We start from the raw sequence: 13918 nt of genomic DNA, 5'->3' as shown, positions 1-13918 counted from the left end.
ATAATTCTAGAGTTAAACTTTTACGAATATTACATTTCCTAAATACATTGAATGAGTTAATGGTGTGAGAACTAATCGCATACCAAAAAGGTATAAAATCTTGTAAAACATCTTGTAACTGTCTTTAAAAACAGCTAAAGACATCTGAGAGTAGTCTACAATGCTCTAAAACTCTTGTTTTCAAAATACAAAATTCACACAAAGGGCCACTGATCTGGTCTCATCATGTAATCTGTATGAAAAAAAATTCTTACACAATGAATGCAGATTGTATCTAACTATTTTCCTTGTAATACAAAGCACACAAAGATGTTTCAATTGGTAGTGTGGTAGAATAATAATTGAAGTATTTGTCTGTCCTAGTGTGCCTTCTCCTCTGGGAGTTTCTAAAGGACGTTTTCAGATCCTCTGTGCCTGATGTCTTTCTGCTGTCTTCTTACCCCTGTTATCAGTGTCAGCCTTCATCAGGTGTTTCCTTTTATATAACATTTTATGTGGTAGTGCTGTTAAGCTGTGCCAATCTTTTCTGCATTTTTCAACCCAATGTGTTCAACTTTATCAGCATTACACACACATTGTACATATGTGTATGAACAGATCCTGACTACAATGTTAATTTTGCTCTAGTTTTTGAGCTAGTTATTTCACTTATGACTATTTTCTTTGAATAGTAAGAACTACAACATTTCACCTAGTTCACCCACTTTTTAAAGTTGCTTATGAACTAATAATACGAACTTAATCCAAAGGGGGTGGTCAATTAGTGATTCTCCTGACTGTGTACCTCTTTTTATTTATTCACTCATTGTATTCCCACAGATGTCCTTAAGAAGGAGAATCTGTAGAGATATGGAGCAAGTCAAGTTATACGTTAACATAAGACACACATATCATAGAAATTTAGTCTGTACACAATATTAACAATAAACTATCACTAGAGTACTTTATTCTGTGCACACTTATGCCATCTAAATACAATCAAGTAAATTAGTACAGAAGTTGCTACTTTGAAAATAGCTGTTGTCTCCTCAGTTTTATTATGCAGAGTGATTCTTATTATTGTATAAAAATCCTTGAAGTGACAGATGATGCCGAGACAATTTAATGCAAGACACATGGGGTCACCAATGTCAAGAAATACCCCAAAAATGAATGAGAAATGTTGAACATGTGATGTCACCAGATGACATACCTCACCACACATGGAGTGGTTGGGTTTGGAGTGACTGAGTGATGCAATACTTGCATTTGAGCAAACAGCACAAATTTTGAACACCTTCTTTAAATGTGATCTGTTTTGAATAAAGAAGTTGCAAAATGATTGTCCTCACTGTAATCAAGAAAAAGTTCTTCTTATTTTGTGTTTCTTTCCTTTTATACCTTATTTTTATTTACAAATATCATTTAGCAAAGAAAACATATGTCATTTAACGGGTGATGCAATTCAAAATCGTATATTAGTTTATTTATGATACAGTATGGTAGGTTTTTGCTGTGCTGTATTTTGCAATAAAACAATGGAGACCATGAGAGCAATAAATAAAATAATAAATCTTAGCGTAATATAAACATGTAGCTATTTAACACATTGAGAAAAATACTACCTGCCAGATAAAAGACTTGAACCTTAAGCCTCACATGCTAATGTTGTGCATGTGAGCTCAGAGCCGCACCGCCATACATGCCTCAGTTGAAACTTTTGGTCTGCCACACCTGATCCTTGCAATCCAAGTCAAGAAGAAATACTTGACTTGTGACAAAATACTTGACTTGTGATAAAATACTTGACTTGTGATAAAAACAAAAGGTTCAACATTTGTCATCCACTTTTGGGGTATTTCCCAACAATTGCAACCCCATGTGTCTTGTATTAAGTTAAGTATCCCAGCATCATCGACATTGCTTCTGCAGTTTTAAACATTAATAAGAATCACGCTGTATATTTTTTGTTTATCTCCTATAGTAGTTAATGTTTACTTCCTTACAATGGTATTTTTTCAAATAAATATGTTTTGCATTTATAAATAATGGATTCTATTTATAGTATGTTACTACCTGTCACCTAGCTTTACAACAAATATTGTTACTTTCCATGTGGGTAACAGAAACTTCCAGTCCCTCAATCTAAGTATTCAAATAATTTCTAGAAGCAACATAAGAAAAATATGTTCCATGTTAACGTATATTTTTACTCGTTCCCTTTCCCTGAAGAGTTTCCTTTGTGGTTGGACCTATGTAACATAATGAATTAATGCTGCGGTGTAATAATACAGCTACACCACAGCATCAAAAAGTATGTGTGTATAAAAGTGGTCTCTGGTCTGAAGAAAAGAGATTCCAATCTATCACTGCTTGTTATGTGCTTATGTGATGTTTGCTGCCATGCCTACAAGATGAGTGTGGTTTATTATCTCAGCCATTATTTACAGTCCACCAAAGACTTTTCAGTAGTGTAATAAAGATATAAAATAAAAACACATATATGGCCTCACCATTATTCAACACACAAGTATAATCATTTAAGCTCTTCCTCCAGGGGATTAGATTTTTAATGTATGTCTTACTGTCAGCAATATCTTTCTTGTATTTGACATTGATGTTGTACCAAGCTAAATCAAAGGACTCAGTAGATTCTTGTTTGAGTAATCCTGTGGCTTCCTAGAACAAAAAGAATACAAGTGCAGGTCTCACTTATGAAACAACACATTTTAAGTTATACACCAAAAGACTGCTGCAGTTGTTGAACACCATGAAGTAAAATATGACAAACAGAAACAAAAACAGAATACATAGTGTTAAATTTCAAGGAAACTCATACAAAATGAAACTAAATTAATTTTATACTATTTCATTAATAAAAAGCATATATTTAATTAATTAAGTAAAAGTTTCAGTTGAAGCAGTTGTATCACAGCCAAATTGTTAGTATTTATTTATTCATCCAAAGATTATCTCACAATGAGAAGCATTTGTCATCAAAATACAATGAACCCTGATATTTCAGTATATTCTAATGATCATCTGTTATATGATTGTTACTGAGGGGTGGGGAGCCATACTTCTGGTGTCAGGATATCATACCTGCTCTCCAACCTAGGCACTGTGGGTTTAATTGGCAGGCAAGACAGACAGGCACCTGTCAAAGATGAGGATAGCCAAAGCAAAATAGATGGAGCCCAGGAAAACTCTTTATTGCTTTATCAATCCAGGTAAGATACAGATGCACACCCTCATTTTGCCAGTACAGCCTGTCATTGATTTTCAGCATCTTCTTGTGGGTGTGGTGGTGGCAGCTATCCCTAAAGGGAGGCAGCACATTGGCAAAGCACTGAGTAGTGCTTGCAGTGGCCAACTGAAGCTAGTGTAGTGTTCATGCAGGTTGACTGCAGTTACAATAGCCAGCAGCAACCTGCTGTAGGCTCCTTGGATTCCTTGGGTAATGCAGTAGCACCAGTCTTTGGACCCCAAATAATGTGTCCAGTGGCTGGCTGGAAGAGGCTGTCTCACATGATGCATGGCTCTGCTAAACTCTGTTACTGAACTCTTTGTTGTCAGTGGACCATCGTGTCTCCCTATTTGCAGCATCGTCATGCTGAATTGCTTTACTTTGTGTCAGCAATGATAGATGCAGTGCTACATTATGTGTCTTTACCAGTCTTTCTACACACAGATGTAATGCCATGGGTGTTTAACAAGTCAGACGTGTCATTAGCAATGTTCTTTAAGGATGGTAAGTGAATTTCAATGTCCCAAACTTCCTACATGTCACAGCAGTCTACTCACACAATAGCAATATAGGTACGCATGGATTATATAAGTATGTTTATGCAATGATAGGACAGGACATGAACTTTCTGAAAGAATCATCCTAACATTTGCCTGAAATTATTTAGGAAAACCTAAATGAGTATGGCATTTTAGTGAATAATAGTGTATCTAATCAAATGTTTCTGATAAATGTTTCCCTCAGACAATTTTCCTTGATTCCTTATTCATCCCTCAAGGTTCTTCTTCATGATGAGGTATGTATAACATGATGAATTAATGAATGAATGTGTACAAAACAAATGAAATAATGAAATGTAAATAGATAGATGTAAAATCTATCCACTAAGAGGTGGGAGGGGAACACACACACAAAGGGATTTAACTTTTACAAACTTTCAGAGCCAGTGGCTCCTTCTTCTGGCAAAAGAGTTGAAGGGAAAGGAAGAGGATTGAAGGAAAAGGACTGGAGAGGTTTAGGGGAAAGGGGTACAATTCAGAAAAGTTACCCAGAGCCCCGGTTCAGGGGAGACTTACTGGATGAGATGAAAAGGAAAGACTGATTGTTGGGACTGCACTGGATGAGATTTGAAAGCCTGAGAGCTTAAAGGTGGAAGACAGGATAATATGGAAGACAGAGATTCCTATTAAAACATTGTAAACTAGTTAAGAGGAGTGAAAACTAAGTGCATTGAATGTAAAGAGCTACATTGTACATTGTCTGTAACTTTAATAGGTGAATTACAGTTTCTTGGGCTTGCCAAATTTTTATTGACATTTTGTGCACAATCATGCATTGTTTGTACTGGCTCCCCACAAAATGCTGAAAGGTTCATGTAAATGTGGAGACACTTTGAATGGAACTGATAAACAGAAAACATCTGTCATCAGAGTGAAAGCTGTTATTTCAGAGGCTACGTCATTAGTTCATCCTCATCCTGACTCAACTCTTGCAGTTATGGTGGCTGTATCATCAACTGCCATTGGAGTCAAATTACAACAATAAACACACCATAATTACCAAACCCTACTTCTTTGGTGAGTGGATTGCCCATGTTGGCATCCCCTCTCCAACAACACGAAAAAAGACAAACAGTTCAAGCTATACCTCTTTAAATCAGTTTCAGCATTACTTGTCATGAACTGAATTTGAAACTGTTCCTACAACTGTGCTGCCCTTGGAATGGCTCTACCCGACAGTTTAACACCTCGCTTGGATGCCATGCCGCAGAGCATTGGACTTGCAGCACCTTTACTGTCTTACTAGATTTCAAGGTTAGCGTATGAAAATACAATTCAACTGCCTGGAGAGTTCTTCATTACATGTAAAATAATAATACTGCAGCCTCAGACTTTGCACAGTATCTATGCTCACAGATTTGTAAACTCTGCCCAATTGTTTCAAAAGAACATTCTAAGCAAAGAGAGTTCATTTTCTATAGCTTACAGTCATGCAAACAGATTTTTGATGAACACAACACTATTCAAAACCTTTCCAGCCACTTTATGATGATCCATATGTAGCATGTCACAACAGAACATTTCAGTTCAATTCAGTTCAATTCAATTCAATTTATTATCATCCATTTTATCATAACAAGACACAGGAATTGTCATATGGAAAAAGAGAGAGAGAAAGAAAGTACAATTTATATTTTTAACAATTAAGGAAAAGAACAGTTTCTTAATTACACTTTAACATTTTCTTGATTACACTTCACACATTTTGTCTCCTTTTCACATGAAAGATGAATGAAAAAGAAGGTTTATATAAAGGTTTATACAAAAAAGATTCCATTAAGGGAAATAACATTTTCTTAGTTAGCTGTACACTTTAACATTTTCTTGATTACACTTAACATATTTTGTCTTCTTTTTACATACAAGATGAACAAAACAATGGTTTGAGTTTGATATCAGTGGGTCTTCTGTCATAATATACACTGACTGACTTATGATAGTCAATTCATCTTTTGCAACAAAACATTTATTTTTATTTTAACCAAACAGGTTTCACCTAATTTTATCAAGCACCTTCAATGGTTTTTATGTCTCCAATACTTTACAAGTGTCCTGTGGCTGTTCTGTAGCACTTATGGTTACAGATTAGATTGATAAATTTTCAATCAACTGAATATCACAACTTAACTGTTCACTGCATTTAACCTTGCTGCTAGAGCTTTGCAGTGCATTTGACCTTGCTGCTAAATCTTTTTGAAACTTACAATAAATTGCCACAAATCTGCTCAGATCATTCCACTAAATTTTCATGAAGTAAAACTGAAAAACTGATTAACACTCAACCAATCTAAATCATCTAAAAGAATTCTGTGAGCTAACCAATATCAGTTTGCAATATAATAATTATAGTCATTATCTTACTTAGTATTTCTATGTACACTGATTATTAGCTCGTAAGATGATAAATATATTTGCTGCATTTTAATTCTTCTTTCATATGAATTTATTGTAATTTATTAATTGTATATAAATGAATGTCTATTTAATCACTGTTTTTACTGTTTCTGAATTTATTAAAGCTTTAAAAAATGAAAAATAAACCCTCAGATTCAATGTATATTTCTGTGTCTAACTGCTTGTGTTGCTTCAGTGATTGCTGAATAGTCATTGTGTTTCATTCTCATTATTATATTTCTGTCATCTATCAGAAAATTAACATTTCTGATGATATCAATAAATAATATGCTTGCATTCACTCATTCATATATTCATTTATTAACACGCATTATTCCATGGATCTCATCATGATAGGAGCTTTCAGGGATGTGGAATGAATTACATTATACATTTAGTCAAACAAAAATTTTCAGAGTCTAAAAGCATGTCACACATGTCATTTGTCATGTACATTCATGAACCTCATGTAGAAACCTGTTCAAAAATCTGGATATGCTAACTATTACTTCTCAGTTATTTATTCTACAACAAAATTTGTTGTAAAAAATATATCTCCTTTCCTACAAACAGCTCAGTTCACAAAATCAGTACCATGAGCAAGAACAATCTACATAAAGGGTTAATGATACTTTAGTTCTGATACTTCAAACAAAGCATTTACATAACTTCACTCAAAAGACTATCAGTTGTCAATATGCTGGAAAAGTCAAAACCTGTTAAATACAAAATTAGAGTTATGCAGAATTTACATTCATGAGTCCATATACTTCGTTTAATACTGAACAATACTTCTCTGATGATAGAATAGTGTTTACCTAGGCAGCAACTCAAAGCCAATGAAAACAGTGGTAACTCTATTATTTTACTACACTCTCTTCTAATGTTGATTGTCTGCAATTCTGTATTAATTTTATTGTTGTAATTTTATCATTCCAGTCTCGGAAACCGACATACAGCTGGGAGAGCAGTGTGCTGACCACATGCCCCTCCATACCCGCATCCAGTGACGCCTATGGGCTGAGGATAATATGATGGCCGATAGGTACCACTGGGCCTTCATGGCCTGTTCGGGAGGAGTTTAGCTTTTTTTACTTTTTAAATTTTATCATAAGCTTAATGCTGTCCGTCCAGCCATGGCTGGTGAATGACATATAACTTAAAATAATGATAATTGTATAAGGAGTGGTTAATTACATTGTTCCTGAATGTCTGGGACTTCCAATATCTTACCTGATGTCTACTGATAGTCAGCTACAGACTTCTGCATCACAAAATAAAAATCCATTCTTTAGCCTAGATAATTGTGAATTAGTTACAAGCCTCTATGCTTACTATCTTGTCTGACTATGATATGCTTGAGTTTACTCAGTGGTCATTATACAAAAGTCATCATTACAGTCTGATGTTTTCCATTACCCTGTTTTACTTAGTAAGGTGAGTCAGAGTTTAACACTGAATTGCTATTTAGAAATAAATAGGATTAAAATTCCTATTCAATTAACCTAATTTAGGTTTTCTGTGGTTTTTGTAAACCACTTCCAGCAAGTTCGGGAATAGTTGTGTCAATAATGAAATTGCTGATTTCCTGTTCTTGGCCACTTAGGCTAGTGTTTCATTTTCAAAGATCTTCTGGTGATGAAACATTACACTCTAAACCTCTCTTCATACTGCAGTTAATTTTAGTCTCATGGTAAGGTGGCAGACAAATTTCTGTTACTGTTGTGCCAGAACTGCTGTTCATGGAATGTGTATAAACAGGGAGATGGAGAGGAAGAGGGAAATGGATATGGAGAGAAGCAGCAGCAAAGTGAAAATCTTCCATGGTTTTTGCTCAATTTTCTAAATAAACATAGAATAACTGTTTTTGGTCACAAATAACATGATATTGTTTGTATTAGAGTAACAGTATCAAATCGGCTAAGACTATATTCTGAAACCATGGGCGAATACCATGCAGTGATCCTATGGCTTACTTCAATGTTAAATATGTCCTATGTGAAATACCATAATTAAGTTAGTGTCTAAAATCAGTAAAAGGAAAATGTAAAGTGCACAATTTTACGTACTACAGTCACTGACTTGAGACATTGTTTGACAGAAAATAGCATTTTTAAGCTGATGTACGTGATTTTGAACTCTGACTTTTAGTGTGATGTCCTGCCTCTCAAAATTTAGAAGAATCTGAGCTATTCAGCCACTAATACTTGTTCATTATGAAATAGTAGGGTAAGTATTGTAATATATTATTTGTGAGAGATAAAGTATATTGCATTTTAATACAGTTTTGTGATAGTCGTATATTCATATAGTGTGCACTGCACTGTCAGTTTTTCTTTTAAATTCTTATACTGAATTTTTGGTGGATACATTTATAATGACTGATATGACATTAGTGTTGCCAGGAATACAGGCTTATGGACCAGCAATAACAAGCCATTATTGTGTATTGAGGAAACAATAGAGCAAGTATGTAGTATTATTCAGATACTAGAAATAATTTGTAAACAATTTCCAGTTTGGATTTTTGTAAGTTGCTTTGGAAAGTATATTTGACACTGTAGATGTATTCATGCATAGATGACCAAGAACAGTTATCCTGATGGAATTTTATGTTGCCTTAGTGTTGCCTTCATATAGATATGAACAATATGTGTCAAAGAATGGAGTGATGTGATATCAATTAATCCTTCTAGAACATTTCATGTCTCACAACAGCAACAGAGATTTCTCTGTCACTTTACCATAACTAAGGTATGAAGCTAAAAAAATAGCTGTAGAATACAGTCTTATAAATGTTATGTGTATTACAATCAAATCACATACATATACATCAGTTTATCATGTGAAATTCAGTTGTTTAAGCAGATGGGCACCAAAGAAATAAAATAAAAGTGAATGTATTGGTTTCTACATTTAGTTAGATTTAACTTACAGTGACAACAACTGCTTCACTGCACTGTGTCCTGCTGACTTGCTGTGTAGGATTGAGATGCATTTTTTAAAAAGAATTTTACTTGTTTAAATAATTTGAGGAGTGAAGAGTCCCCCCTTCTATGCCTCCTTTCAGTCTTTAAAAGTGGCTAAAATGTTGAAACTCTACAATAAATGACATGCATGCATTTTTGTCAGGTATAGATAGATGCTGTGGCTTTCAAATACGCTAAGTTAACACTCATGAAGCACAGCTAACTTGCTGTGAGGTGAATGACATTGTCTGAAGAATGCTGCATACTTATGCTGTCAGATAAAATGTAAACCTCAAGATAAGATAGGTACTGTTTGATGAACTTCAAGCAGTGTTAAGCAACAAGCCATGTTGGAGCCACACTGTGCAGTTATATTACTTCTCTTCAGAAGAAGAATATTTTTATCTTAATCATTAAATCAAGAAATTTAGAGACAAGTGTGAACACAGTATTTCTGAAATATTGGGACTTATAGCTGATATCAGTAGACATTATAAGAGAAAATAAATATACTTAGCATTGACTTATCTAAGGATGAGGCTTTAGAAGAATGTTATGCACTTTGCATAAATTTTGTATAACTCTGTCATGCACAATGCAAGTATACATGTTATTCTGACTGTGAAAATGTTCCAGTCAAAACTGTAGATAGTGCACTCTTTAATTCATTCATTTATTTTAACACTGTGTTTCATAGTAAAGAGTATAAAACAATTTAAGTAAGTAATGCCATTTAAAAGTAATTATTATTAAGTAAAAGACTTAAAAAGTGTAGAAAAAGAAATTACTCATTTCATGGAATTTTAAGACAAGACATTGTAATGTTTGAGCAATAATATTTTGAGAGACTTATAAGTATTGCACTCACCTAAAAACAAAAGAGTAGTCAAAATCCACTGAGACTTTCACTGACAGAAAACTAATGATAAGAGTTAGTGACAGGCAAAACTTACTCAAAAAAAGAAAATATCCATGAAAGTAATTAGTGTTGTGAGGATTTTTAATAAAGAAAAATCTACCCAAGGAAGCAACAACAGATGGAAATGTATAGAAAAGCATAAAATTGCTACCTTCCAGATCCTTCTTCTGTCATCAAATTACTGAGTCAAAGAGCCATGCAAATATGGAAAGTAGAAAGACAAGCACTGAGTGACAATAAATTTGGGTTGGTAAAACCAGCTATCCAGTGTGTACCTCTCACTGTTCTCTCGAGTAGGATGAAAAAATTTTGATTTTCCTTCAAATATGACACTGTCCTTTCACACATTGCTCCATGTTTCAGAGGGAGGACTACTCCATTTGTGGTGCCTCTGGCACATGAATCACTCTGTGTGACATTTTCACTGAGATGGGAGATCAGAAGCATTGAATACACGAGGATATGCGTTCTATTTTAACTGCCAATAAGACAAGTAGTAAAACTTCAAAAAAATTATATAGCACTGGATTCTGGCCAATGTTAGCAGGAGGCTTCTGCATATTGACAAGTACCTTATTCATTCTTTTTTAGAGAGTGATCAGCGATCCACTTCTATTTATTGTACTATGTTACATCTTACATTCTTTAATTTTTCAGTTTTATTGAAAGTTAGAATCCACAAATAACTTTTTTTAAAAAGAGAGAGAGAGAATGTGTGTGTGTGTGTGTGTGTGTGTGTGTGTGTGTGTGTGTGTGTGTGTGTGTGTGTGTGTGTATGTGTGTGTGTCCAAAGCTGTGCCTACAACAAGCTATTGCAGCATATTATTCTCTCATAGCCTTCTTTTGTAACTGAAAAATATGAATTGCTTGCTCTCTACAGTCAATGCACAATACTCAACTGAGCGCTGAAATAGCAACAAATAAGCAAAATTCCCTTATAACAAATATTCCCTTACTGATTTTATAAATCATTTTTCTCTATCCCAAGACAGTGTTTATCAGAAAGAAATTAACACTACTCATATTGGTTCTATTAGCATTTTAAGATTCCACGCAGTATCTAGAGCCTGTATTTTTTTGTGACTGATGCTTAGGTATGCTGCTTTAAACTAATTTTAAACTGTAGCAGTGGTTCTGTCTATCAAATTCTTGTTGGGTTTCCATTCAGATCAAACTGTCATCTGAACACAATATTTCAACGATCCCCTGGCTGCCATCATCAGGTAATAAAAGCTACACTGCTCTCATTGATAACTGATTCCACTTGCAAATGACTGCACCTTTATGTGCATCAGAAGTACAACAGCTCATGTGCTAGATACAGTTTGCACACGCTCAACCATTCCTGCTGCCCTCTGGAGCAAAAAGAGATCAGCGCCTGTGGTGGTGAATACTGTTGAAAATGATATATCGTTACAAATGATTGTTCATAGCCAACTGATTCAAATGCCGTTGTTCCTTCATATTTGATAAAACAGGATTCCAGGTGTTACTTAGCGGGTATCCATTATCATGATCAATGATATTAGCTGCTAGTCTGATTTCAGCAGATTCTTTGAAACACAATCCCAGTACCATGTAGCAATTTGCAACTACTTGCACCTCATTGTATAGCATCCTGTGTCCCTCTGTAAGGCAATGCTCAGTCACCGCAGATTTATCTAGCTGTAATAATTGCGTATGGCGATGATGTTCAGTACACCTGTCGTTGATGGTACGAATAGTTTGGCTAATGTAAATTTTCCCACACTCACTTGGTATTTTGTAAACGCCAGACTTCCTCAAACCTAAATCATCTTTAATAGAGCCAAGAAGTTCTCAAATCTTAGCTGGTGGATGAAAAACATATCTGATCTCATATTTCTTCAAAAGTCTACCTACCTTTTGGCAGACACATTCCTAGCATACAGAAGAAAAGCCACAGACCTAAACATGTCTTCAGAAGGTTCAGGTAGAGGTCCAAACTCAAAAGCACATCGAATTTGTCGGTCCATATAGCCATTATTATTGAACATGTCCTTAAGATGTTGCAGTTCCTGAGGTAAATTCTCAGCATCCAAGACAGCATATGCTCATTTAACGAAAGTCCAAAGGACTCCTACACATTGAAAAGGTGGATGGCAATGGGTAGCATGTAAATACCTGTCAGTTTGAGTCAATTTTCTGTAAACACTATGTCCAAGAGTTCTTCCATCTTCTTTTCTATAAACTTGTACATCCAAAAAAGGTAACTTTCCCTCCTTTTCAATTTCCATTTGATGCTCAGACGAAGACAGTTAAAATGGTCCAATAACCAGTGCAAAGAGTCTATTCCATGGCGCCAAACAAGAAACATATCATCAACACATCTCAGAAAACATGAAGGCTTAAAAAATGTTTTCAGGGTCATATCCTCAAAGTCCTCCATAAAAAGATTGGTGACTATGGGGGATAAAGGACTTCCTATAGCCACACCATCAGATTGTTCAAAATATTTGTCATCAAATCAAAAATAGGTGGACATCAGAACATGACAGTAGAGCTTTGTCATTTCCATGTCAAGCTTTTCATGAATTAAAATGAGCAACTTTTCTAGAGGGACCCGAGTGAAAAGTGAAACCACATCAAAACTAACAAGTAAATCAGAGGGACCAAGATGAAGCAACTTTAAATGCTGAATAAAATCCATGGAATTGGAAATATGATGTTCACATTTACCAACACGAGGGCTGAGAGCTGATGCTAAACACTTTGACAAGTCATAAGTTAGTGCACCCAAATTAGAAACAATAGGAGGGCAAACCTAATGCAAAAGGTGAGAAACCTCTTGTCTAATCTATTTCACCTGTTCTTCTGGAAGACGAAACACAGCTTGTTCAACAGAAGAAATAAATTCCATGGTGGGAATGCGTCTAGGTGTGGGTGCAAACTTTAAACCTTTTTCCAACACTGAAACCGTGGCATCATCCAGTTCTTTACACATGTCTGATTAATCACAGTCCATCAAAATGCATCATTTCCCGATATCAAGTGCTGACGACAAAGACGTTGAAATTTAGAGCACTGCCTACTATAGGCACTTCTGTGCACCCAATCTGATAAAGCCCGGGAAGAGAGATCAACCCACTCCCAAGGTATTGTAGATAGCAGTGAAGAAATCTCCAAGTGAAGATAAAATAAATCTTTGGAATCATATTTCAAGACCTTTGTTGTTTCTGAAAATTAACAGCCTGGATAACAATCAGAAAAACAAATGTTATCAAAATAGCTGCAAATTAATTTTACATGGGCATTAATAGATGTTTTCTAGCCAATCACTGTCATTAAACTTCGAAAAAAATCACTATACATAGTTCAGGACAAGCATTTCACATTCATAAAATGTGAGGGCATGCAGATAAGAGAGGCTGACAGTGTTAACTTCTTGGGATTATAACTTGATAATAAATACAGGTGGGAAAGAAATACAACAGAACTACTAAAATGCTTTTTTGGACCATGGTTTCATCTGACAAAGCAGATGGCTGCTGTGACCAACTCAGCAAAATATCACAATACACCTAAGTAACTAGGCACACTGACACAAGTAAAAATTATTTAGTAAGCTGACAGGGCAAAATATGATAGTCAGGACCTCTGTAAGGAGGAGTTGCCACACATTACACCACTGACAGTAAAGCTAGGCCAGTGATGTCATAGTTGCCCAACAATTACATCCAGCACTTCCAGCATGTTGTAGCTTAGAAACCAGGAATGTTGCCATCTCAGAAGCACTTGCAGATCAGTCTTGCATATATACCATCCAGTTTAAACAAGCATTATGCAGTCATCACCAGCTACTGGGCATGATGGGAGGTCCATGGTGATCTTC

The 13918-nt window shown here is 35.2% G+C and overlaps 1 protein-coding gene across 1 annotated transcript in view; it reads right to left on the bottom strand.

Annotated features, from left to right (window-relative positions):
• The window catches only part of LOC126266749 (protein scarlet-like), a 123504-nt gene extending 114110 nt beyond the window's left edge, over window positions 1-9394 (bottom strand). The window contains exons 1-2 of the mRNA XM_049971253.1: window positions 9116-9394; window positions 2493-2658 (exon numbers count right to left, since the gene is read on the bottom strand). Of these exons, the coding sequence (XP_049827210.1) occupies window positions 2493-2658; window positions 9116-9178 (229 nt within the window). The 5' untranslated portion in view covers window positions 9179-9394. The remainder of the gene's footprint in view (window positions 1-2492; window positions 2659-9115) is intronic.
• Between the last annotated feature and the right edge of the window lie 4524 nt (window positions 9395-13918).

This window comes from Schistocerca gregaria, chromosome 4 (genome assembly GCF_023897955.1).
Source record: "Schistocerca gregaria isolate iqSchGreg1 chromosome 4, iqSchGreg1.2, whole genome shotgun sequence".
Taxonomy (NCBI): Eukaryota; Metazoa; Arthropoda; class Insecta; order Orthoptera; family Acrididae; genus Schistocerca; species Schistocerca gregaria.
The sequence above is the reverse complement of the archived record's forward strand: the minus strand, read 5'-3'. Positions and strand labels throughout refer to the sequence as shown.